Below are 26,619 nucleotides of genomic sequence, written 5' to 3' on the forward strand. Positions count from 1 at the left end.
ACATGCCTTGCGTGTAGTGATTTCAGGTGCATGTTTTATTTATTATATTGATTAGTACATAATTTACAGCATGCATTATAACAATACAAGAGTTCAGTTAAGCTAGTTATTCATTGCAAAAAGTAGCAAATAATTCATTTGAATTTTTCATAGTTCCAGCGAAGCAAGCTACAGTTACTTCTGACCAGACTGGTATATCCATTCTTTATAGAAATGATCCCAGATTTTGTTTTAACCCCTTTTTCTACAACATCTTGCAGAGAACCCAGTCTTCCAACTCGCAACCTCTTTCACTCCCCAAGACTTTATGAATTTTTTTAACTGTCTTAAGTTTAATAATTTTTAGATTTTTTCTTCTGGATTCAAGGATTGACTAGCATTTACTGGTTTAAATAAAAAAGAAAACACTTGTTCTCGTAGCAGCTATTTCAATAAAGGATATTTTCTTTCTCAAAATGCTATCAATAGAGCTGATAATTCTGCTGGATGTTCCTTGCTGTTTTGTTGACCTCGAAGAAATCTCGCTGCACAGTACCTGTATGCAACGCAAAGTTTCAAACTTCACTTAACACCTTGCATGATCTTTGATTAAGTATTATATATGTAAGTGCATACTTGTGTCATGGTATTTGGTTTTCTTAGTTTCGTAGCAAATGGTATAATACTAATATTCAAGTCCTGCCTGCTATCATGACCTTTTATGGTTTGCATGAAATGTCTGTCACTAAATGTCTTTAGTATCTAACAGATCGTTCAAAACAAGCATGAAATGTCTGTATCCAGACTTTCAGTGAAATGCATGCATACTAAAGCTGTTTCTTGTTTAGTTTGATTACATGAATACTGTTGTCAAATTATTATTGTTGTCAGAGCAATTCTTTTCTTTTGCTTATAGCGTGGAGCATATAGACACAATAAGCTTTATCTGTAGTATTTCCATTTTTTAATGTTATTACAATTTTAGATTCTCATCTGGTTTCATATTAAAATTCTCCGTTTTGTTTGATACTGATTTGTGACTACTCCTGTGAACATGAAATAACTAAACATCACTTACCTACGGTACATGTACGAAAAAATGAAAATTCTGCGTAACCAGATTTATATCTCTGTTTCTTTTTAGAGAGAAAAAATATGATTACATCTATAATTTAGACATAACATTAATTTTTCAAAATATCAGTATTTCATTTTAAGGTTTTTGATGGATGAGAATCTAAAAAGGTTATGATACCTCAGTTACTTAGTTAGAAATTTTACTTAACCTTTCCCTAGAGCTAGACATTCTCATTCAATAGATAATGTTTTAACCAACTATGATATATAACTCCAGCTAACTGATCAGTTATTGTCTTATATGTTATAGATCACATGGCCTCTCCTGCGTCCACATATGACAAATACCTGCAGATGGTAAGTACCGGTACAACTCATTGAAATGTACTTACTTTGCACCCTTGGGGGGTGTTTGGCAGGTGGACAATGTCCCTTGGGGGTGTTTTCGCGGATGGGCAGTATGGTATCCAATCAACAATTTGTGAAGCATTTGTCCAATCATCAACAAATTTGGCCAGAATGTGTTTGGGCATAATATCTCAGACAAGTTTGATAATCAGACTTATTTGCGCGAGTCACTCGATAGCTTTTTGATTATAGAAATTACCTAAAATCCATCTTATCCAATCAATCACTGTAGAATCTTTTGTTCAATCATAACCAAATTTGGTCAGAATGTGAATTTGCATGAAATTTTAGACAAGTTAGATAATCAGTCATGTTGCCTCATTCACTCCAGAGTATTTGGTGACAGTTGGTGTCTCGTTAAGAATTGAAGACCTTTTTTTCATGTGTAATAAGAAATCATATTTCAAACCTGTGTGTTATGTATTTCATAGAAAGGCTTCTCCTCTCCTATGTTACAGACCCCACGTATCGAGGCAGGCACAGTCTCACGGTGGCAATGTCTCCCTGACGAGATTCTTCTACACATCTTTGCTTATCTCGACCAGTCATCACTGACCAGAGTTGCCCATGTGTGTCATCAGTTCTATAGAGTTGCCATGGATGAAACACTTTGTAAGACTTTTGGAACATATTTTTGATACTGCTTTAGGATTATTATGTCATGTGTTTCCAAAGTTTGATGGCTGCATTCATAAAACATTATGGGTCATTTATTTAACATGGAAAGATGTGCACTTAAGTTTTGTTTTAGATTCCATCAGTAAAACCAAAGTACCGGTATGGTCCTTTAGTTTATGAAAAATGGATCCACAAAATCTTTTGTTATATATGTCTCCAAAAACTTCAATGGATAATATATTTTATTTCAGACAGTAAATGTTAGAATAAAAGCTTAGATTAGAACTAATACACATTTTCTATACCTGTCCTCCAGGGAAGTACATTACCATAAAGAAAGGCCAGCTGACGGACCAGCACCTGTCAGAGATAGCGGAGCGCCATCCTGTCAGCCTTGCCCTTATTCAGTGTCACGGGGACAGTGTTACGGCTCGTGGCCTTAGAGATTTATTCAGGGATTGTGCTGCCACCCTCAAGGTTTGACTGTTATAACCTACCATTCTATCACATAAGATGTCTTTTTTGGCACATCTTGATATTTTTTAAAAACAATATAGACTCTTTAGTAGCTTACATATCAAAATTACCATAACAGAAATTAAAGAATTGTAAACAATGGACTCAAGAGATCAGGTCAGGGTGGGATTTATTCTGGCTGGACTCGAGAGATCAGGTAAGGTTGGATTTATCCTGGCTGGACTAAATGGAGGAATTATCGTTAAGATGTTCCGAACACATGGAAACTATTTGGCAAAACGCATTTCTGCCTTTACTTTTTTATAATTTATAACTTTTATATTCATTATTAGAATTTATTTGCTAGATCAGTTTTATGGAATGAACCCTTCTTTGACACTACATGTATTCCAGGAGTTGAACATCGCCAGATGCAGTGGTGGAGCACTGAGTGGTGACAGCCTGTTGCTCCATGCCGCGGCTCGATGTCACAATCTCACACACATAGACTGTAGCTGGTGTAATGTTACGGACAGTGGCCTGATGGCAATCTCAAATTGTGCCCACAGGTATGGCGCAGAAAAGAGGTATTCCTCTTAGATATCAAAACTGTAATAACCTTTTTTTCAATTCTTGAGAAAACATTACTTTTTTTAAGTTACTTGTTGATATAGGTATTGGAGACTTAAAATATTTGTTTCATCCTGATACTCGAGCAGATCACTATGGAATTACTTACCTAACCATATCAAGGCAAAGCAAATCAGCTGCTGTATAATCATGAACTAAGTAAGTATGCATGGTAACATAATGTCATCTGCATTACAATCGCATCACATTTGCTTTAGTAGTTTTGCCCCTTGATCAACCAAGATAAACAGAAAAGCCCTCACAACTGCTTAGTGCTATATGTTTCTGTGTTTGTTTTCTTTTAAAAACGTTTACTTCATACACAAGAATGCTTATTGTTCCAAAAAAAAAATGTTGACAAAATTATAACACAACACTCAAAAGTCAAAGTCAGTACACAATTTTGCAACTCATTCTTTGTTTTCTTGATAAAGGCAAAACTGGATACAACGCTTTGAGTGTTTTTTCATATTTTCTGGTTTGTTGAAGCATCTCATAAAACAGAGATTTTTCTCTTCAGGTTGGAAAGCCTGTGTATGAATGGCTGCCAGGCAGTGAGTAATGATGGCCTGGAGACAATCATCAAGAAGCACGGAGCACACCTCCGGGTACTTGAGATGTTTGCCTGCTTCAATCTGTCCCCTAGAGGACTTCGATCGGTGGCCAATAATTGCATTAATCTCATTACCTTGAATCTTGGACAATGCTATAAGGTATAATTGTTGAAGTTCTTGCTTAGAAATCATGCTGTTTGAACAAAATGAAAATAAGGGTTGTGTTCTCCGCATAAAGGCCAATCTCTAGAAACAAGTTAGCTGAAACCCCCATTATAAATTATATTTTTATTTTTTTTAAATCTTTTCTGTTGTAAGTTTTTTTTGCTGATCAGAAATCTAGATACATGTTTATTGTAATAAAGTTCAGTGTAACTTAATTCTGTTTTGACCTGCTTGATTCATTGTTGCTTAATTTTTTCACAAATATCATCATTCACCATTATTACCGTTTGCAGCTAACAGACAGTTGTATATCGCAACTATCCACCAGCCTAGGTCGTGTAGAGTCGCTTGATCTCCGAGGCTGTAAGCAAATCAAGGACAACTGTATACGTCGAGTTGTGAAAAACTGCCCTCGTCTCAAACACCTCTCCATCGCAAATTGTCTGAACATCACTGATGTCTCGTTACTGGAGATTTCTACATACCTTACAGATATCAGGTACTGTTTTAGAACATGTAAGCTGTTGTACAATCATTACTGTAGTAGGGTTTATCCATAGAGATGCTCAACCTTTTAGATACCAAGACCAAGATAAATTGCAGTCTTTTTAAAAAACAAACATCTGTTCTATTCAATAGTACTCATGTTCTTATTATTCTTATAATTTTTTTCTTCTGGTAAATGAGGGCAAATATTATGTTTTATGAATTTTCGTTATCATCCATTTTATATGCTTATTGATGGAGTTTAAATACCCTAAATGACACAAGACCAAATGAGTGAGTGTAAACTTCAGGAGTGTGGATGTGTGTGGATGTAAGCACATCAGTGATGGCAGTGTCCGAGCCCTGGTGAACACATGTACCAACCTGCGACATCTCGACATCAGCTCAACCAACTGCACACATAGAAGGTGAGAAATGACATAGATATGTAGGAGGACTTTACCAGTGCTATACACATGTTGATTGCTGAAATACTTGCTTTAATTTGCAATATCACATCTTGATTTATATAAAGTAAGCCTGTCACAGAGATTTTGTATCACTTTTTCAGTAGCTACAATTAAATGTTCAATCAAGCGATTATTCAAGAGTTTCAAAAACTGAAAGTACATGTACAGTTGTGACATTTTATGGATGTTCTCTTTATTTTCCCAGTGTATCAATGATAGCCAACTTCTGTGGTCAGAGGCTGGAAAGTCTTAAGATCAACTTCCTGAGCGATGTTACTGAACAGTCACTCGTGAAACTGGCCCGCCATTGTCGACGACTTAAATCTGTTCACTTGTATGGCTGTACAAGCGTCAGAAATGTTGAGAAAATTAATGAAGAGCGACCAACATTTACACTAGAAATGTGATTAATGCTTTATCATTGTGATAACCAACATATTGTGATCATCTTATTATGGTTTGTTTTATTGTTGATTATGATTGTGTAGAGGTCATTTTCAAACTAAGACTAGCATCTGAAACCCAAGTACTGTTTTCTTTTAAATTAGTTTGTACAAATCATACTTATTATAATTATTATGTTTCCATTAAAAAGTATTATGCTGCGGTATTGAAGTGTTTGTGAACACTTTTAGACAATGCTTTTATTTTAGTTAACACTTTATATTGTTGTTTTGTTAAGCTGCAGAGTAGTCAGAAAATTTAGAAAGAAAAGACTTAATTGGGTAATAAGTTGGTGAAAAGTATTAAGTCATTGCTCAAACATATATTATAGATTTCTGAAATGTGTAAGATGTTATAAATACTCTATGGGCTATCCAGTGAATTTTTGTTACATAGCATTTATAGTTGTTTATGTAAATGCATATGATATAGAAATGTTTATTCAGCTGAAATATTGTGATATGATATCCGTCCTTCATGATAATTTTCAAAATCTTTTGAGTTTTGCACTGGTCCTCCTTTGTAGTTAATGCATGTAATGTAATTTTATTTAATCTGTACATATTTCTAATTCTTGACTTTCGTAATGCATTTGATACATATATACATGTCTGGTATTCACTGTGCAAACCAGATCATTTTTACCTTTTAACTGTTGCTTTTTTACAAAGGGATATGGAAATAGATGAGTGGTGCAATTTAAGAGCAATACTTACGAAGAAATAAAAAAAATAAAGTAAGCATGCTGCATATATGTACTAAAAGCTTAGCGAGAAATTTTCAAGCTTGCTTCATATATGGGCTTAAAGCTTGGTGAGGAATGTTCAAGCTTGCTGCATATATGGGCTTAAAGCTTGGTGAGGAATGTTCAAGCTTGCTGCATATATGGGCTTAAAGCTTGGTGAGGAATGTTCAAGCTTGCTGCATATATGGGCTTAAAGCTTGGTGAGAAATGTTCAAGCTTGCTGCATATATGGGCTTAAAGCTTGGTGAGAAATGTTCAAGCTTCCTGCATATATGGGCTTAAAGCTTGGTGAGGAATGTTCAAGTTTGCTGCATATATGGGCTTAAAGCTTGGTGAGGAATGTTCAAGCTTGCTGCATATATGGGCTTAAAGCTTGGTGAGAAATGTTAAAGCTTGCTTCATATATGTACTAAAAGCTTGGTGAGGAATGTTCAAACTTGCTGCATATATGGCCTTAAAGCTTGGTAGGGAATGTTAAAACTTGCTGCATCTATGTACTAAAAGCTTGGTGGGGAATGTTCAAGCTTGCTACATATATGGACTAAAAGCTTGGTAGGGAATGTTCAAACTTGCTGCATATATGTACTAAAAGTTTGGTGGGGAATGTTCAAGCTTGCTTCATATATGGACTAAAAGCTTGGTAGGGAATGTTCAAACTTGCTGCATATATGTACTAAAAGTTTGGTGGGGAATGTTCAAGCTTGCTTCATATATGGACTAAAAGCTTGGTGAGGATTGTTCAAGCTTGCTACATAAATGGACTAAAAGCTTGGTAGGGATTGTTCAAGCTTGCTTCATATATGGGCTTAAAGCTTGGTGGGGAATGTTCAAACTTGCTGCATATATGGACTAAAAGCTTGGTAGGGAATGTTCAAACTTGCTGCATATATGTACTAAAAGTTTGGTGGGGAATGTTCAAGCTTGCTTCATATATGGACTAAAAGCTTGGTGAGGATTGTTCAAGCTTGCTACATAAATGGACTAAAAGCTTGGTAGGGATTGTTCAAGCTTGCTTCATATATGGGCTTAAAGCTTGGTAGGGAATGTTCAAGCTTGCTTCATATATGGACTAAAAGCTTGGTAGGGAATGTTCAAGCTTGCTTCATATATGGGCTTAAAGCTTGGTAGGGAATGTTCAAGCTTGCTGCATATATGGCCTTAAAGCTTGGTAGGGAATGTTAAAACTTGCTGCATCTATGTACTAAAAGCTTGGTGGGGAATGTTCAAGCTTGCTACATATATGGACTAAAAGCTTGGTAGGGAATGTTCAAGCTTGCTACATAAATGGACTAAAAGCTTGGTGAGGAATGTTCAAACTTGCTGCATATATGGGCTTAAAGCTTGGTGGGGAATGTTAAAACTTGCTGCATCTATGTACTAAAAGCTTGGTGGGGAATGTTCAAGCTTGCTACATATATGGACTGAAAGCTTGGTGGGGAATGTTCAAGCTTGCTACATATATGGACTAAAAGCTTGGTGAGGAATGTTCAAACTTGCTGCATATATGGGCTTAAAGCTTGGTGGGGAATGTTAAAACTTGCTGCATCTATGTACTAAAAGCTTGGTGGGGAATGTTCAAACTTGCTGCATATATGGACTAAAAGCTTGGTGGGGAATGTTCAAACTTGCTGCATATATGTACTAAAAGCTTGGTGGGGAATGTTCAAGCTTGCTTCATATATGGACTAAAAGCTTGGTGGGGAATGTTCAAGCTTGCTACATAAATGGACTAAAAGCTTGGTAGGGAATGTTCAAGCTTGCTGCATATATGGACTGATAAGTTGGTGGGGAATGTGTTCAAGCTTGCTGCATATATGGACTGATAACTTGGTGGGGAATGTGTTTTATGTAGACAGTCAATAAGATTGTAAACTTTACTTACATATTTATAACCTGTATTTTTTAATTGATCAATACATTCCTTGTTCACTGCATTCATCAATATTTTATTTCGATGATAGTTGTTATTATATTATGAACTATACTCTAGTTAATAATTCTTGTATACGTTGTTTGTTCAACCTTTTGAAAGCTTTTAAAGCTTATTTTGTCTTTTGTAGATCTCAGTTTTCTTACACGTGTGTCGTTATTTTTACCCCATAGTCAGAGATCAACCGGTTCTAGACTTGCAAAAGTTGTCACTCTAAAACTCTTCCTCAACATTATTTTGAGCTTATACAAAATAAATGGTGTAAGTCTTTCTAAAATAGCGCTGTGTTTGATTTTTTATCTGTGTTCATGTCTGGCATTTATAAATTTGCACATACCGACACTAAAATTGCTTATTCCATGGATTGTATCTATATATTAACATTCTAACAGCTTTGTCTTTGTTTAGCTGTCTGGTTGGAAATTGTTCTCATAATCATGATTTGCTAACCCTTAAACAAATGGACAGTATTACAATGGAAATGTTTTCAGGCCAAAAATCCAACACCGGTTTGATTTTGATGCTTATGAATATATAAATTATGTAGCCATTTGTTACTGCATGAAATCAGTGATGTCATGCATACTGATCATGTCACATAACAACTTAATTAACTTCATAGATATGATAAAATGACTCATTGTTAAAGCGATGTTATTTAAATGTAAGCTTAAAGTTAAAACAGCTTGCACTGTATATCAATTACAAAAATATGTCAAAACTATGCAATTTGTGATAAATGTGTTGTTCAGTTATTACGTCTTATAGATGTGAAATAGTTTATTTTCTTATCTTTCTAGTTTTGTTTGTAAATGTTAGATTATAATTATTTGTTTTTACATAATTGTATAGGTATGTGTTATAATAGGAAACCTGTTCACACACTTTACTCAGATAATATTGTAATATACATGAAGTACATGTACATATTGTAATATACATGAAGTACATGTACATTTGAAACATGCCCTGTCTGTAGTTGAGTCTTAAAAAAGGAAACAAGGGAAACACGTTGTGAAGATTGGCAGTTTTTTGGTTCATTAGTTGAAAGTTTTCTTAGATGTTGATGTATTTTAAACACAAAATTGGGACTTTATTCTGCTAATCATGTATAATCTTATTGTTACCAATGTTAGCGATGTTAAGATAACTAGTGAATGGATTGTGGCGATGTTAAGATAACTAGTGAATGGATTGTGGCGATGTTAAGATAACTAGTGAATGGATTGTGGCGATGTTAAGATAACTAGTGAATGGATTGTGGCGATGTTAAGATAACTAGTGAATGGATTGTGGCGATATTAAGATAACTAGTGAATGGATTGTGGCGATGTTAAGATAACTAGTAAATGGATTGTGGCAATGTTAAGATAACTAGTGAATGGATTGTGGCAATGTTAAGATACATTGTAACTCATTGTCTAGTTTGCTTTATATAGACAGATGTTTAAAATTGGATATTGGTCTCTAATACATCAAACTCTTTCTTATCAGCTTTGTTTGTTTTCAAGGAAATAATAAACCACTAGCCTCATAAAAGTTTGCATTTGATTTTCATTTCAACTTCATCTTGAAAACGCTGCTGTTTTATTGAATAATCATGGAGGAGACATATTGTGTTTGCCCTGTCTGTCAGTCAGTCCGAAGTCACACTTCGTTTCCACTCAATAACTTAAGAGTGCTTAGACCCAGGAATTTCAACTTGATATGCAAGTTGGTCATGACTAGTAGATTACCCCTATTAATTTTGGGATCAGTAGGTCAAGGGTCAAGGCGACCTTGAGGAAAATTAACGGATTCCGCGGAATAACCAAAGAACGCTTGGGCCCAGGATATTTATACTTGGTTTGCTAGTTGATCTTAATTAGAATATGACCTCTGTTGCTTTTGAGGCCAGAAGGTCATGGTCACAGTCACCTTCGGGTAAAAGAATGCTGGTCACCAGTCCGTACATGTACGTCATGCTTATTTCCGTTCAATAACTAAGCAACGCTTAGGCCTTGGAACTTCATACTTAGTATGCAGGTTGGTCATGACTAGAAGGTTACCACTATGTTTGTTCATCTCCAGTTCAAAAATTACAATATTCATTTTCATTATGATAAAATAGAATAATGTATACAATATAAGGTTATTCAACGGTATAAACGGCGAACTGTTGGGCGTTATAGCATCCATACAGTTTCAGCCAATAGAACTAAATTTACCCTACTAGGCGTGTAAGTAATGTAGTAACTATATAACAAATCACACGAACATGTTGTTTTTTAAACGTTTTTCTATACGGTTTGTTTTATTAGCAATGTAATGAGATACTGATATGAACAAAAATATCTGAGTAATATATCACGAACACCTCTAGAATTCAAAGGCACAGTCAGAAATGTTGTTGACTTTAAAATAATGTCTTACAAAACTGGTTATGTAAGTTTTCTTTCGTTTCCAGTCTCGTATTAAAAACAATTTTTAAGATCGCTGGATAAAACTGATATTGAAAAAACAACTACTTCATATATCTTAAATGTTTTTCACTTCTCTGGTGAGCGGATCTAGAAATGCAGTTTGCCAAGATATATATATTTATATTATTCATGAGATCCTTCCTTTCTGATTATTAAAGTACACAATCCCATGGTCCATGTACATATATATTTTATCATATACAACCACCCTTGTCCATGAACGTGAGACAAGATGAAAAAGAAGCCGCCATCATCAATACGTGCAACACTGACGCACCTTCATGACTAGAGACACATGTGGCCGGCCCGTGGTGCGGATGGTGTATATTGGTTAAATCATGACATGTGGCCGGCCCGTGGTGTGGATGGTGTATATTGGTTAAATCATGACATGTGGCCGGCCCGTGGTGTGGATGGTGTATATTGGTTAAATCATGACATGTGGCCGGCCCGTGGTGTTGATGGTGTATATTGGTTAAATCATGACATGTGGCCGGCCCGTGGTGTGGATGGTGTATATTGGTTAAATCATGACATGTGGCCGGCCCGTGGTGTGGATGGTGTATATTGGTTAAATAGTATATATCAAACTCAAAATTCCCTTCATTGACTTACTTCACTATTCTACACATAATTAGTTTCTGTAAAGGTCTGGTACTTAGTTTGCCTGTCTGGCCTTGCTGGGATCTGCTCGGTGGAGGTCTAAAACAGAAGCACACACTACTTTTTTATTTTTTATTATCATATAATATAACATTTAGGTTGTTGGTTTATGTACTCCTTCAATGATTACACAAGTCAAAGAAGATGAAAATCTTTACAATGATTTAACGATAGTATAATATCACATATTTACAAACTAAACAGAAATTGGTTTTGATTATTATTACATGTACATGTACGTCAATTCAATTTTGAAAATGTTTGGACGAACAAATCTGGACAAAGCATTATGCGAGACCTGACTGATATCTGAGAGCATGTTTTTGCTCGTAGTAATTGCATCACGCACTCAACATGTAACTACAAAAGGCAAGAGATTTCTTGACTGCATGTACATATAAACAAGGCAATGTTAGGGAGCTAACTTAATCAGTTGTCATGATGGTGGTAAAATTATAATTAATAAAAAATATGTAAAAAATATTCATTGATATGTAACAAATACCCAATTGTCAATTACATACGTCACTTTCAAAGGATATGTTTACACTCCACCCCATGATAAGCCTTGATATTAATATGCAAATTACACAATACACTTTAGTTTTGATCAACATGCTCTTAATTTACACTTTATAGTATACAGCATAAATGGAGAATTATGCGTGAACAACACTTAAACTATGAGAGAACTTAGACTCAAGTAATTGTGCTAACAGGCATAACGTTTCCGGTGGTGTCCGGATAGTATTCCACTTTCGGCGGCCTCACACGAAAATGTTTGAATTCTGGGTAAAATGTTGAAAAATATATCACAGACACGAACGCGACCAGCCATTCTGATATTGTAGCCACTAGATGTTCACTATAACCCTGAAAATGGAATAGAACATATAAGTTATGGTTTCAGAGGAAAATTACCTTTAAAGCAGACTTAGGATGAAAGTGGAAGTGGTGTTACCACTCAACTTAATAAACATGCAAATGTTTCAGCGAAATCGGCGTCGACGGATACAAAGGCAACCTCTACATATATAGATGTAAGAAGACTTTTCGCAAGACAGACGTAACTCCTTTTATTTTTATAACGTGTTAAGCCACTTTTGCGCTGAGCCATCGTTCTGGGTATTATGTTGTCAAGATCGATAAGCATTGCTTATTTGTGGAGATTGAAATGTGTCTTTACCGGATTATCTGAGGTCCATTTGTAAACCGGAATATTGGCACCGGGCCCCTTTTTACCAGCAGCTGCCGTCATTAAGCCTGCTTGTCTATGTTAAGGAATCTAAATCTATTGTTGGTCAAATTTACAAATCAACAGACAGTGCGAAATGGATGATTCACAGTGCCTTTTGTAAAAATACAGCATTTGAAATACTCACTGGATTATCCTCTGACCATTTCCTGCTTGGTATGCCCTGCCCTGGCCCCTTCGATCTAGATAGCTGGGCAAATATTCCAGCTTGTTGTGTTAAGGTTAGTAGGTGTTAGTAATTTTATTTGGAAAGCGTAAACAATGTTAGCATGTTAGTAATCCTAGAATGGATGTACACGTACGTAAACACTACTAATGCTAATATTGGTTACTACGTTTTATGTTATGTAGGTAGAGTTTTCAGGCTTTGCGTAAGAACTACTTAACGATATAATTTTGATATGGTCGATGTAAAAACAAATGCAAATGTGTGCGTTATCTGTGTGCAAGTACTTTATTATTTACTATTAAAATACAACAGTAATCACATTTGTACAAAGTACTAAGTCCACCATATGGGAAATTCACAAAGAAAGTCTTACTTTGAATTCAAAGGATACTTAGCAGCAAAAAGATGAAGTCCAAGACAATTAGCAACACCCGCACGCGCCGAGTGTTGACCGTATTTCCGGGAATTTTGAAATCCAGGGCTGCCACTTTAAAGCTGATGATAGTTTGAAGCACAAAATAGACAAAGCCGACGACAAACGCCAATGTAGCACCGAGTAGATGGACGACTATCACGTTGGTCTCCTAGGAAAACAACAGTGAAAGTTGACATGGCCACGTTTTAATCACCGTTGGTCTACTCGGAAAACAACAATGACGGTTGACATTATGGCCACGTTTTAAGCACCTTTGGTCTACTGGGAAAACAACAGCGACAGTTGACATTATGGACATGTGTTAAGCACCTTTGGTCTACTGGGAAAACAACAGCGACAGTTGACATTATGGCCACGTTTTAAGCACCTTTGGTCGATTAGGAAAACAACAGTGACAGTTGACATTATGGACACGTTTTAAGCACCTTTGGTCGATTGGGAAAACAACAGTGACAGTTGACATTATGGACACGTTTTAAGCACATTTGGTCTACTGGGAAAACAACAGTGACAGTTGACATTATGGCCACGTTTTAAGCACCTTTGGTCAACTGGGAAAACAACAGCGACAGTTGACATTATGGCCACGTTTTAAGCACCTTTGGTATACTGGGAAAACAACAGTGACAGTTGACATTATGGCCACGTTTTAAACACCGTTGGTCTACTGGGAAAACAACAGTGACAATTGACATTATGGCCACGTTTTAAGCACCTTTGGTCTACTGGGAAAACAACAGCGACAGTTGACATTATGGCCACGTTTTAAGCACCTTTGGTCTACTGGGAAAACAACTGTGACAGTTGACATTATGGCCACGTTTTAAGCACCTTTGGTCTACTGGGAAAACAACAGCGACAGTTGACATTATTGACTTGTTTTAAGCACGGTTGGTCTTCTCGGAAAAAAACAATGACGGTTGACAATATGGACATGTTTTAAGCACCGTTGGTCTACTAGGAAAACAACAGTGACAGTTGACAATATGGACACGTTTTAAGCACCGTTGGTCTACTCGGAAAACAACAGCGACAGTAGATATTATGGACACGTTTTAAGCATCGTTGGTCTACTGGGAAAACAACAGTGACAGTAGACATTATGGACATGTTTTAAGCATCGTTGGTCTACTGGGAAAACAACAGTGACAGTAGACATTATGGACATGTTTTAAGCATCGTTGGTCTACTGGGAAAACAACAGTGACAGTAGACATTATGGACATGTTTTAAGCATCGTTGGTCTAATGGGAAAACAACAGTGACAGTAGACATTATGGACATGTTTTAAGCATCGTTGGTCTACTGGGAAAACAACAGTGACAGTAGACATTATGGACATGTTTTAAGCATCGTTGGTCTACTTGGAAAACAACAGTGACAGTAGACATTATGGACATGTTTTAAGCATCGTTGGTCTACTGGGAAAACAACAGCGACAGTAGATATTATGGACACGTTTTAAGCATCGTTGGTCTACTGGGAAAACAACAGTGACAGTAGATGTTATGGACATGTTTTAAGCATCGTTGGTCTACTGGGAAAACAACAGTGACAACTGACATTTAATATGGACATGTTATAAACATCGTTTGTCTGCTGTGGAAACAAAATATATTGTCGGCATTATAGACATACGTTGAACACTGAAACAACAGAAAGTTGGTATTATGAATATGTTTTAAACATTTAACTTGTCACGGTTAGAGTAACGGAGATAAAACATATATGTTTGCCAATTTATAAGGCGACATTAAATGTACCACTGCTACATCATGCACCATTAAGAAATGTGTATAGATGGTTGTGTTTTGGTACTTAAATTTACTAACAAGGCTACGGAAACTGTCGATGCGATGATCTGTGTTCTACGGTTGATTTACCTGAAAATTTCCGACTACACTGACGCCAAAGACTGTGAGAATACCAATGACATAGGCAGCGGTGTTGAGTCGGATCATCCCCTGGGTACCTGGCGTCTGCTCGCAGTGGAGCTGGATATGACGGTACCGTATGTAGATTATAATTCCACCTGAACAAGACATGGGGAGATATTCATGACAATGATTCAGACATATGTAACACATCGAAATGGGATTGCTTTAACAGCGATTTTATTAAAAAAAAGTTTTCCTATGTCATTTATATACCTAGTTACTGTTTCCCCATGGTCATTTTTCAACCTAGATAAAGTTTCCCCAATGGCTATTTAAAAACCTGGTAACAGTTTCACCATAGACATTTATTAACCAAGTAATAATTTCTCTATTCGACGAACTGATGGTTAAATCCCCGGCAAATGCCCCTGCACCCAAGGGACCCTAGGTAAGGCCCATTCCCCTCTATATTTTGCGCGAAGACAAAACCACCGCATTCACCCGGCACTGCGGGCCCACCTGAAAGGTAAAAACACGGCCCATTTCCCCGGCCATCCCCGGTATACCCCCGGACCTGGGGGGCGTGGTTACAATTGACTGGTGCATAACAGTTTCCCTATGGCCATTTTTTAAACCAAATATCAGTTTCCCTATGGTCATTTATAAACCTAGTAACAGTTTCCCCATTTCCTTTCATAACCCTATTTAGAGTTTCCCCTTAGCCATTTTTAAACAAAGTTACAGTTTTCCCATGGCCATTTATAAACCCGGTTACATTTTCCCCATGGCCATTTATATACAAAGTTACTGTTTTCCCATGACGATTTATAAACCCGGTTACTGTTTCCCCATGGCCGTTTATAACCCTCGTTAAAGTTTCCCCATGGCTATTTATAAACACAGTTACAGTTTTCCCATGGCCATTTATAAACCAAGTTACAGTTTTCCCATGGTATTTTATAAACAAAGTTACAGTTTTCCCATGGTCATTCATAAACAAAGTTACAGTTTTCCCATGACCATTTATAAACCTAGTAACAGTTTCTCCATGGCCTTTTATAACCCTATTCACAGTTTCCCCATGGCTATTTATAAACCAAGTTACAGTTTTCCCATGACCATTTATACACCCGGTTACAGTTTCTCCATGGCCTTTTACAACAATAGTTACAGTTTCCCCATGGCTATTTATAAACCAAGTTACAGTTTTCCCATGGCCATTTATAAACAAAGTTACAGTTTTCCCATGGCCATTTATGAACAAAGTTACAGTTTTCCCATGACCATTTATAAACAAAGTTACAGTTTTCCCATGGCCATTTATAAACAAAGTTACAATTTTCCCATGACCATATATACACTCGGTTACAGTTTCTCCATGGCCTTTTACAACAATAGTTACAGTTTTCCCATGGCCATTTATAAACCAAGTGACAGTTTTCCCATAGCCATTTATAAACAAAGTTACAGTTTTCCCATGGCCATTTATAAACAAAGTTACAATTTTCCCATGACCATTTATACACCCGGTTACAGTTTCTCCATGGCCTTTTACAACAATAGTTACAGTTTCCCCATGGCTATTTATAAACCAAGTGACAGTTTTCCCATGACCATTTATAAACAAAGTTACAGTTTTCCCATGGCCATTTATAAACAAAGTTACAATTTTCCCATGACCATTTATACACCCGGTTACAGTTTCTCCATGGCCTTTTACAACAATAGTTACAGTTTCCCCATGGCTATTTATAAACCAAGTGACAGTTTTCCCATAGCCATTTATAAACAAAGTTACAGTTTTCCCATGACCGTTCAAAAACCTGGTTTCAGTTTACCCATGACCATAAGGCTCATAGAATATACCAGTTTCTACATATAACGTACCACACAACGAACCGGGTTTTAAACCTAGTAACAGTTTTCCCACGGTAATTTATAAACTCACATGCAGTTACAGTTTCCTTATGGCTATTTTTATTAATCTAGTAACAGTTTTCCCATGGCGATTTATATACAAAACAGACTGGATTACACGGTGACTTTTTTAGTAACATGAGTAAGCACAACGCAAGAAGAACAACTCCTATAGTTACACGTACCTAAAAATAACAGAGTTATCTAACCAATGTTAACATCTATCAACAGTTAGTTGATTATTGAAAAATTAATGCTTAGATTATAGTTTAATATGCATTTTGCAGTCGGAAAATAGCTAATACTTCTTGTAATTATATACCTGGCTGTTAGTAAGTATTATAATTGGACAAACCACCGTGCTAAGCGATTCTCACATAGCATCAAAATGAACGTTACAGGTTTGATTCCAAGTTTGAAACTTTCTTTTCTTTCATTTCATGATACATAACAGTGCATAATTAAATGCACTTTTATCGTCAAAGATAGTGTAATAGAAAACAACAATAAATATATCCTTTTAAATAACACATATTATGAACCTCACAGAAATGAATTTAAAGCACAATTTCAGATTTGATTGAACTGCTTGCTGGAGATTAGTGAACTCCGTTGACAGAAACAGTTCTGGAAAGCAGATACAGCCATTGAAAGAGCATATATAAGTAGTATTTTCATTTTCTTCATTGAATCTCACGTATACTTTGTATAAAAATTATTCCAAAAACCTTTTTATAACCTTTTTCAAAGCCAGTTCATTAAAATAAATGCAATTGATTATCGTTTTTCATTTAAGGTATATGACCACGTTCCTCCGAAAAATATGAATGTCGGCCGATTTTAATGAAACTTGGAACAAACAATCGTCAATGATTCTACTTTAACGAGATGTATTTATTTATTTTTTTAAATCCCGTTGTTTGTTGATTTACAGCGCCACCTAGCGGACACGTGCTATTTGGCGCAAAAGTTGCTGAAACCGTATTTTTTTTTATAAAAATAGGGTATGTTTTTTTATTTCATAGGAAATGGAATAGAATAATGAATATAATTATGTAAAAACAAAAAAATGACGGTGAGGTAAATTGCTGAAAGATATAAGTATTCTAAGAAAATGGATAGAGTTAGCGTGATTTCTACGCCAGCGTCAACGTCAATATGAAACACGTCAAGTTAGTGACGCCATGGGTTTGTTTGATGCATGAGAATAGTTGTGGGGTGAAACGTTATATTCGTCTATAAATGATGGTATCTGTATCTTTTTATTGTTTAATCTAATATTTGCCAGTATCAGAACTAAGTAGAATATCAGAAAATAGTAAGAAAAATAGTAAGAAAATCAAATTCTTGCTATCTGAAAAATATCTACAGAATTGAAACAATAATTTACGGCCTGTACGGAATGGTTCGTCAAAAGCGATGGAACCCTTTCTTACAGAAGGGGTTGAACATCGAACGGTTAACAATGCACGGGGATTCAACCTCTTTAACTCGTGTCAAGCGGTTTTTATTTTCAGATCTTAAAAAATCAAATGATAAAAATCATATTCTCAAAAATTTCGGACATAGTATAAGCTGAAATCATAACACAAATCATTATCAAACAATAACAGTGCCCATATTCAGAAATGCTTTTCCTATGGAATAAGTCAAAATAATGGCAACACACATAGAATAAAGACCAGTTTAAACGCCCTGTCCGCCCACATGCTCAATGAACACTCCTCATGCAGCCCAACCTGGTGTAAGTTTCTAAGTACGAGAATTACCGGCAGGTGCACATAAAAAGATTTCCAGAACGTGATGCACGGGTACGCACTATAAATGTCTTACATATTTTACACGTACTGTTCATTTTTGTAGCAGGGGTCATAGTTATTAAGATAATCAGTAATAATGATAATCAGCCATCAAGACTCGTGAAAAAAGATTTATATATTTTGAATCGACAGTATTTAATCTAATAATTAAAGTGACTCGCTCAAATATCGTCTTTGAAGACCACAGTTTTCATTAGCGTTAATAACGCGATTGAAAAATTATCACGGCTGTGGTGTTGCGTGATTGACACTTTGTCTCGTGATGCTATCAATGTATCCTTAACAGGTCAACATATCCACCATTTGTTAAAGTTCCGGTGGCCGTGTGGACTAAACGTATGTTTTCTATTTTCTTCTTGACTAATCTGGCGTGGGTTCGAACCACACTAAACCAAAATACCTTTTTTATGTTATAACTGTATTTTTTTCTGCAATATCGAGACCATAGAGTAAAATAATGATAACAAAAGTGTTTTCAGATGCTATACCGGGAAAACTAATTTTTTGTCGAAAAAAACGAGCGAGTCACTTAAATACGCATTGATGACTAAATATCAAATTACAATATGCCTGCAATGATTAAATTTTCAGGTACACAAATGAGTGTATGCTGGAAAATCTAGCCCATTTGCAAAGTACTAACGCAAACGAGAACATGAATCACATGGTTGCAAGGAAGGCGCCAAAATATGTCACGTATTAAGAGTCAGAGAGCCTCGACTTTCGGGTGTCCGTTGCGGTAGCGCAGAAAAACGGTTATAATAACTGTATTGGTACTTCTAGTGGATGCATATCCGGCGCCCGCCCCCAAATCCCACCATGTCAACATGTTGTAAAGATGATGCAAATAATTACAATCGCTGATTCAGGTGGCGGGGGGGGGCACCCGTCGCCCCCCCCCCCCCTTTTTCCCAAAACTCAAACTTTTATGTCAATATTGGAGAGAACAAGTAATGAGTTCAAGAGGTAGTACCACAAAACACCGCTGGCACACTTAAAACAAAACAAAGTCGATTATGAGAGAGGGGCGCAATTCAAAAGGTTACACCCCCAGTTACGACACCTCTTACGTGTAATCCTGAAGCCGCCCCTGCAACATTTCAAAATAATTTCAGCAAAACTGCATGGATGTTAGAAGCAGTCTGTAATTTATACCGCAATTTTTGTCTTAGATTGCAAATTAAATATAATTCATCTATTTTAAAGCATGCAAACATGCCTACTCTGCTAAAACAATGATATATTTGCTGTTTTTATTCATAAATTATTAATTTGAAGCAATTTCAAACATTTTTTCAAAAAAGTCGATCAAGCGATTTAGCGGCCTAGCTGACTTCACGCCGCTATAGCGCTAATTTCACGCTGCTAGGTCGCTAACTTTTCGCCGCTAGGCCACTAAATTCACGCCGCTAGGCCGCTAACTTCAGGCCGTTAGGCCGCTAACTTCACGCCGCGAGGCCGCTAACCTCACGTACATCATTATAAGCCGTGCTTTCGTTTAATCCGTTTCAATATATCCCCGGTCGTGTATACAATAAGATAATATATGATGCTGATATCTTGTCGATGTTTGATATATTTGTTGAATAAAATGTATGTAAACTAATTCATTTGATATGAATGTGAGAATAATAGGCTCAAACAATACTGAAATAGTCAATCTCATTTCTACAATGAAATTATTTCCAATTCAGACGCCAGATTTGTTTTGTGACGTTCTCGTTTTTTAGCGAGAATAAAAATAATTTAACTAAGAATCGATCATGGCTTATATCCCAGTTTTAATAGGTTCATACAAGCCGTAAACTAGTGTTTCAATTCTGTAGATATTTCTCAGGTAGCAAGAATTTGATAATATCCCATCATTTATAGACGAATATAACGTTTCACCCCACAATTATTCTCATGCATCAAACAAACCCATGGCGTCACTAACTTGACGTGTTTTATATTGACGTTGACGGTGGCGTAGAAATCACGCTTACTCTATCAATTTTCTTATAATACTTAAATCTTTCAGCAATTTACCTCACCGTCATTTTTTTTTGTTTTTACATAATTATATTCATTATTCTATTCCCTTTCCTATGAATTAATAAAAACATACCCTACCCGAGTTCATTTTCGAAACAAATACGTCACATTCACCGATGGGTATCTATTTTTGGCGATTTCTTATAAAAGACTTTACGTTTTAAAACTTAAAATTAATAATTTTCTTCTTAAATACTAGTACTAAAATTATAGGATTATTTATTCAGCATACAATAAATTATATTCCGATTATTTTTTTTTATAAAAAAAGCCGTAAAATTATATTTTTTTTACGGTTTCAGCAACGTTTGCGCCAAATAGCACGTGTCCGCTAGGTGGCGCTGTAAATCAACAAACAACGGGATTTAAAAATTAAATAAATACACCTCGTTAAAGTAGAGTCATTGACGATTGTTTGTTCCAAGTTTCATTAAAATCGGCCGACATTCATATTTTTCGGAGGAACTAGGTCATGTACCTTAAACGGACTGTTTGCTTCAGTTCTCTCGCCGACAGTCTTTCAACGCTTTCAGCGCTTTGATTACATATACGTTCCAGTGTAGCGAAAGATGAGAACGAACTTAGTTGAACCATTCCAAGGCAATCGAGTTTCCAGTAAAAGACAATTACCTAGAACGGCCCCAATGTTCATGAGCTGTCCGAAGACGCAACTTTCCGGTGGTATGGTTCCTGTGTCGCTAATGTACGGAAAGCCGGGCTCAACGTTTCCATTTCCCACTGCTATTGAATACCTATAGACATGATTCATAGTTGGTTTGTGGTTTGTTCATAGTTGGTTTGTTTTAAAACATACAAATAGTTTAAAGGAGCGAAATTGAACGCTTGAATTTCTAATTCCACAGTTAATAAGGATATACCTGGAATCATTCATAACACGATATGGTTCTCGTGTCACTAATATAAGGAAGTTTAAAGCTTTACATGTAGTTAATTATATTTTAGAGCGCTGTGCAAAGTTCAGATCCAGATATATGCGAGAAAAGACTTCCCACGCCCGTTTGTAATATTCAGGTATAAGCCTAAAAAATGTATTGTTATATTTCGTTGTTTTTTTCTGTCATTCAAGAAAAAGCAGTTCCGTATCAAAACAAAAAGGCTTATAAGAGAATGAGTTGCATAGGACGCCGATCTGTACATGCTTTTAAACGAGAAATCAGCATTACTTTGAGGTAGCTTTCTCTAACCTCCATGAAGTAAGTGTTCTTTAAAAACAACATAAAAGAGAAAATATAGTTCGCTTAATTTCTTGGCAGCATATCGTTTAATTATAGTCACGTGTAGCCGGAAAAAAATTATTCCGCTTATTACAAATCGTACATGTGTCCTCAAAATATAAAACTATGTCCGACGATTCTACAAATATTATTGTCATTTTCTTTATGTAATATTATGCCCTACCAAAATATAACTATATATCGTCCTGTCATGCCCGTTCATGTCCTATCGTGCCCTATTCCATCCTGCAACTAACTGTCTTATCCTGTCGTGTCTTTTCATGCCTATTTCCTGTCCTGTCATAACAGTCATATACGCGTTGCTCTTTCTATTCCTAATATGTCATTCCTTGTCCTGTCCTAGCCTGTCATTTCTCTGTTCTATTATGTCAGTTTCCTGTTAATATGACATTTCCTGTCCTGTCCTAGCCTGTCATTTCTCTGTTCTATTATGTCAGTTTCCTGTTAATATGTCATTTCCTGTCCTGTTCTAACCTGTCCTTTCTCTGTTCTATTATGTCACTTTCCTGTTAATATGTCATTTCCTGTCCTGTCCTAACCTGTCCTTTCTCTGTTCCATTACGTCAGTTTCCTGTTAATATGTCATTTCCAGTCCTGTCCTAACCTGTCCTTTCTCTGTTCTATTATGTCAGTTTCCTGTTAATATGATATTTCCAGTCCTGTCACGACCTGTCCTTTCTCTGTTCTATTATGTAAGTTTCCTGTTAATATGTCATTTCCAGTCCTGTCCTAACCTGTCCTTTCTCTGTTCTATTACGTCAGTTTCCTGTTAATATGACATTTCCAGTCCTGTCACGACCTGTCCTTTCTCTGTTCTATTATGTAAGTTTCCTGTTAATATTTCAATTCCAGTCCTGTCCTAACCTATCCTTTCTCTGTTCTATTATGTCAGTTTCCTGTTAATATGTCATTTCCTGTCCTGTCCTAACCTGTCCTTTCTCTGTTCTATTACGTCAGTTTCCTGTTAATATGTCATTTCCAGTCCTGTCCTAACCTGTCCTTTCTCTGTTCTATTATGTCAGTTTCCTGTTAATATGTCATTTCCTGTCCTGTCCTAACCTGTCCTTTCAATGTTCTATTACGTCAGTTTCCTGTTAATATGTCATTTCCAGTCCTGTCACGACCTGTCCTTTCTCTGTTCTATTATGTCAGTTTCCTGATAATATGACATTTCCAGTCCTGTCACGACCTGTCCTTTCTCTGTTCTATTATGTCAGTTTCCTGTTAATATGTCATTTCCAGTCCTGTCACGACCTGTCCTTTCTCTGTTCTATTATGTCAGTTTCCTGTTAATATGACATTTCCTGTCCTGTCACAACCTGTCCTTTCTCTGTTCTATTATGTCAGTTTCCTGTTAATATGACATTTCCTGTCCTGTCACAACCTGTCCTTTCTCTGTTCTATTAAGTCAGTTTCCTGTTAATATGACATTTCCTGTCCTGTCCTTTCTCTGTTCTATTATGTCAGTTTCCTGTTAATATGACATTTCCTGTCCTGTCACAACCTGTCCTTTCTCTGTTCTATTATGTCAGTTTCCTGATAATATGACATTTCCTGTCCTGTCCTAACCTGTCCTTTCTCTGTTCTATTATGTCAGTTTCCTGTTAATATGTCATTTCCTGTCCTGTCACGACCTGTCCTTTCTCTGTTCTATTATGTCAGTTTCCTGTTAATATGTCATTTCCTGTCCTGTCCTAACCTGTCCTTTCTCTGTTCTATTATGTCAGTTTCCTGTTAATATGTCATTTCCTGTCCTGTCCTTACCTGTCCTTTCTCTGTTCTATTATGTCAGTTTCCTGTTAATATGTCATTTCCTGTCCTGTCCTAACCTGTCCTTTTTCTGTTCTATTATGTCAGTTTACTGATAATATGACATTTCCTGTCCTTTCTGGTACTTGCATAACCTTTATTGCCTTTTCGTACCCTTAGACCTATCATGTCCTTTCTTGTTTTATCAAGCGCTTTTCGTTCTTCTCAATGTACTAACATGTCCTGTCCTGTCTTATCGTGCCATTTACTAACCTACCATGACAATTGCTGTCCTAGTATGTCTTTCTCATCCTTGTCACGTACACCCGTGCCCTGTCATATCATGTACAGCTCATCATGCCCTTCCATCGGTGCCTTCTGTATTTCAGTTCGTTTCTGTCTATTTATTGCACTATCGTAGTTTGTATATTTACACCTTCGGTCAACTCACGTGATGAAGCAAGAGACTGGGAGGTAGATGGCCATGGCCACGGGAAGCCAGTGGTGCCGCGTCTCTAGCATCCCGGCACTCTTGTCCACTTCCGGATATGACGCACCAACTGTTATGATGTGAAAATTATATAAAGTAGAACAATAGCAAAGCATATTACTTTTGCATAAGGCTTCGACCTTTTTATTTATTTCCATAATAAGGCCGTGCCGAATCATGTCTTCGTTTATCCCTAAATCTGAAAACATTTGTAGCTATCGTAAAGAAGGTTATTTATTGAAAAACCATTTTACTTATTTGCTGACTATGTTGACTTATCTTATTTCGACATGATTTTTGTCAAGTCCGTATCATAACGTGTTCAACTAGTTTTGTCGAAAAATTAAGTCGAAGATTCCTGTTAATTAGTGAACAAGTCGACATACATTATTTACAACATCTTGTGATATAACTGAGTGTGTTCCCCGCTCCCCTTCTTTTAGGTAGAATTATATAAACCTTACATAATAACAATACAAGACCCTTCGTACTTGGTAATGCGTTTGTACAGCAGACCATAACATTGCAATAAGGAAATATGTGAAATCATTAGCACAATCATTAGGCGAAAGTATAAGACTTTGAACTTTCAAAATAAATGTTTAGGCGCATTACAAAAATAAGCTAGGACGACAAATTGATATAAGTCAATTGCTGCATAATCGTATCAAATCAATTACAGAATACCATATGTCTTTTCAACATAACAATATACGAACACGTACATTCGCAAATTATTTATATTAAGATGAGTTGTTAAAATAACAAATCTCTTTCGTCGATAAAAATAAAGGATTTATACATTGATAAAATTATTAGATAAATCGTGTTTCAAGTGTTGAGATCCGCGTTTTCATTGTGATACTGTGCTTGAAACTCGCTGATAATATTAGCTAGATGTATTCACGTCATTCAACCAATAGAGTGTCATGCAATAACAACAGGTCAGTAAAGTCTAGATCATTTTCTTGTTGTATTGGCCAACCTAAAACTTGTGTAGACACTACCCCTCCAACCGCCCTACATGTACATTTCATTTTTAGTGAGCCGCTTTATATTTTTAGTGAGCCGCTTTATAATCCTGCTAACCTGCGTAAGTGTTTTCAATCAGCTGCAGGAAGGCTAAATCTCACTGTTTTTTTTGTCAATTTCATTTAAATATTACAATAGCTTTTACGTACAAAATAATGCAGAGTTCTTATAGAATTGTGTTCTGATGTTGATAACAAAATATCATTTTTTTTTAATTTCATATATTATATTTGACTTAAAAAACAAATGCACAATACCGCATAGCCTCAAGCGCGAAAATCGATCGCGTTCACTGTGTAAAATGGATTTTTTTTTAAAAAATTGGAACCTTTGGCGCAAAATTGAAACATCTACATATTTAAATAACAATAACAACAACAACACTAACAACAACAACAACACTAACAACAACAGCAGAACCAACACATTAGGTTTATATTAAAGGAGTAATACCAGTGTTATCATTCTTTATTCTTTACTTGTAATTATTGATTAAGACTTTTATTAAATATTTACTCACCAAAATCTCAATGAATTTCTATTTTAATGAACGAGTCTGGCGACGAGAATATCCAAGTACAAATTAACTATTGAATACAACTTGATAAATATGCCAGTTAATTTTGTCCAATTGTTGTCACTGTTTAACCTGCTTTAACAGTTCGAATCTGAGAAAAAAGTACATTGGCAAACATTTGTAAACTCATCAAAGAGAAGGACGCGCTGATATAAAACAAAAAAAAAGATAAACTTAACTTGATTTAGGTCTGCTTCGTGCAGAAAATCCCCGTGTTTTATTAGTTGTCGAATTTAAAGCAATTATAGACAAAAGACATATCAGATGACAACGTTAACTCAATATAAGTAACTGTTCAGAACAACTTCCTTTTTCAAATGCCAGACTTTTAATAACGATTGTCGAGTTATTGAGTGGTATTAAACATATCATAAATGTATGTATACAGGTAACAGGTTTCAATTGATCATTCTGCTTCAAGATTACATCGGAACGTCCATGTATGGTTTACAATGGAATATATCGAATAATGTAAAAGAAAAAAATGTACATACCTAATACAAATGTTTTAATTTCTGGTTCTTTTTCTATTCACATCAAGTCATTAACACGTGTTTAACTGTTTCATATTTCAAAATCTTAAAAGTCAAACATAACGATATCGTATACGATATGCGCACTCATATCTACAGCTACTCGGTAAAACTGCCGACAGACGGTATCCCTATCTCGCAATGTCATGTTCAATGATGACTTTTACAATTTTGTGACACTTTCAAAGACACATTAGCAAAAGCTTTGCTTAAACTTATGTCGTCGATTCTACATTCCATTAATACTACTTTTTTAATTTATGATTAATTTGCGATTATATACGTTGGTTCATAATTGTATATCGGAGTGATATACATACCGCTACAACAGTGACATTGTGTTGTTCTACCAAAACCCTTTCTTCATCACATACCGAAATGCAATCC

The 26,619-nt window shown here is 36.0% G+C and overlaps 2 protein-coding genes across 6 annotated transcripts in view; one reads left to right on the forward strand and one right to left on the reverse strand.

Moving 5' to 3' along the window:
• Positions 1 to 9,513, forward strand: part of LOC128231710 (uncharacterized) — a 38,419-nt gene extending 28,906 nt beyond the window's left edge. For 2 of the 3 annotated variants that reach the window (XM_052944811.1, XM_052944812.1), the window contains exons 11-19: positions 154 to 192; positions 1,367 to 1,413; positions 1,923 to 2,076; positions 2,399 to 2,559; positions 2,953 to 3,107; positions 3,689 to 3,881; positions 4,181 to 4,386; positions 4,685 to 4,801; positions 5,049 to 9,513. In XM_052944811.1, the coding sequence (XP_052800771.1) occupies positions 154 to 192; positions 1,367 to 1,413; positions 1,923 to 2,076; positions 2,399 to 2,559; positions 2,953 to 3,107; positions 3,689 to 3,881; positions 4,181 to 4,386; positions 4,685 to 4,801; positions 5,049 to 5,250 (1,274 nt within the window). In that variant the 3' untranslated portion in view covers positions 5,251 to 9,513. The remainder of the gene's footprint in view (positions 1 to 153; positions 193 to 1,366; positions 1,414 to 1,922; positions 2,077 to 2,398; positions 2,560 to 2,952; positions 3,108 to 3,688; positions 3,882 to 4,180; positions 4,387 to 4,684; positions 4,802 to 5,048) is intronic. The other variant, XM_052944813.1, reaches the window with a different exon arrangement.
• A 757-nt stretch (positions 9,514 to 10,270) lies between these two features.
• On the reverse strand, positions 10,271 to 26,335 carry LOC128229842 (DNA damage-regulated autophagy modulator protein 1-like). 3 transcript variants are annotated; one of them, XM_052941686.1, is made up of 8 exons: positions 26,194 to 26,335; positions 24,052 to 24,160; positions 21,226 to 21,347; positions 14,831 to 14,979; positions 12,903 to 13,095; positions 12,274 to 12,353; positions 11,805 to 11,960; positions 10,271 to 11,126 (listed from the first exon to the last, which is right to left on the reverse strand). In XM_052941686.1, exons 2-8 carry the CDS (start codon positions 24,120 to 24,122, stop codon positions 11,049 to 11,051), a joined length of 849 nt encoding a protein of 282 aa, XP_052797646.1. In that variant the 5' UTR covers positions 24,123 to 24,160; positions 26,194 to 26,335; the 3' UTR covers positions 10,271 to 11,048. The 3 variants fall into 3 exon arrangements, with proteins under 3 accessions (XP_052797646.1, XP_052797648.1, XP_052797647.1); XM_052941688.1 differs by lacking the exons at positions 12,274 to 12,353; positions 26,194 to 26,335 and adding exons at positions 12,470 to 12,549; positions 25,643 to 25,975; XM_052941687.1 differs by lacking the exon at positions 12,274 to 12,353 and adding an exon at positions 12,470 to 12,549 and having other exon boundaries at positions 10,272 to 11,126; positions 26,194 to 26,332.
• Positions 26,336 to 26,619: the final 284 nt, after the last annotated feature.

The sequence above is a fragment of the Mya arenaria genome, chromosome 4, assembly GCF_026914265.1.
Source record: "Mya arenaria isolate MELC-2E11 chromosome 4, ASM2691426v1".
In the NCBI taxonomy this organism is placed as follows: Eukaryota; Metazoa; Mollusca; class Bivalvia; order Myida; family Myidae; genus Mya; species Mya arenaria.

Excerpts from the sequence above, each read along its gene's own strand:
- LOC128229842 (XM_052941686.1), bottom strand. The coding sequence starts at position 24,122 with ATGCTAGAGACGCGGCACCACTGGCTTCCCGTGGCCATGGCCATCTAC. Across the intron at positions 14,980-21,225 it reads GAACATTGGGGCCGTTCTAG|GTGGAATTATAATCTACATA; the intron begins GTAATTGTCTTT and ends TGTCTTGTTCAG. Across the intron at positions 11,127-11,804 it reads CCACCGGAAACGTTATGCCT|ACCTCCACCGAGCAGATCCC; the intron begins GTTAGCACAATT and ends CTTCTGTTTTAG.